Source organism: Penaeus monodon, chromosome 37 (assembly GCF_015228065.2).
Source record: "Penaeus monodon isolate SGIC_2016 chromosome 37, NSTDA_Pmon_1, whole genome shotgun sequence".
Taxonomy (NCBI): Eukaryota; Metazoa; Arthropoda; class Malacostraca; order Decapoda; family Penaeidae; genus Penaeus; species Penaeus monodon.
The window spans coordinates 4477614-4478286 of NC_051422.1; the positions used below are offsets into that span (position 1 = coordinate 4477614).

Consider the following 673-nt stretch of genomic DNA (forward strand, 5'->3'; position numbering starts at 1 on the left):
CACACACACACACACTTCACACACACACACACACACACACACATACACACACACACTTCACACACACACACACACACACACACACTATCTATCTGTCTATTTATCTATCTATCTATATATATGTATTTGTGTGTGTATATGTGTATGTCTATGCGTATACTGAAATCAGTTGACTGTAGTTAATGAGTCTAAAATAGGGATGCAACTGAAATTTTATTAGTTCGGCTTGGATGCAAGGATTGTTCTGAGACTTAGCAGAAGGCGGCGTCGGCGGTGTTGGCCTTGATCCAAGGGAGGAACTCGGTCACGCGGGCGTAAACGCCGGGGCTGCCAGGCTTGGCGCAGCCGTCACCGAAGGACACTACTCCAACCTGGACAAACTTGCTGCTCTCCTTCACGCACAGTGGTCCTCCGGAGTCTCCCTGGCAGGTGTCCTTGCCGCCCTTCGGGTATCCTGCGCACAGCATCCTTTCGGTCACCGACTGGCCCCAGCAGCTTGGGTCCAGGATGGGCACGGTTACCTCCATCAGCTGATTGGGCTGACTTCCCCCCGAGGACAGCGTGCCCAGCCGGAGGCAATGCTTTGGCCTGCGTAGGTTGCTGTCGTTCTAGGAAGGCAGACAGTCGCACCTCCGTGGAGAAAGTTAGGACTTGGACAACTTTAAAAGAGCCC

General features: G+C 52.5%; 1 protein-coding gene across 1 annotated transcript in view; it reads right to left on the bottom strand.

The window, feature by feature from the left end:
- Positions 1-251: 251 nt before the first annotated feature.
- LOC119596173 (trypsin-1-like) overlaps positions 252-673 on the bottom strand; it is a 3890-nt gene continuing 3468 nt past the window's right edge. The window contains exon 2 of the mRNA XM_037945351.1: positions 252-608. Coding sequence (XP_037801279.1) covers positions 252-608 — 357 coding nt within the window. The remainder of the gene's footprint in view (positions 609-673) is intronic.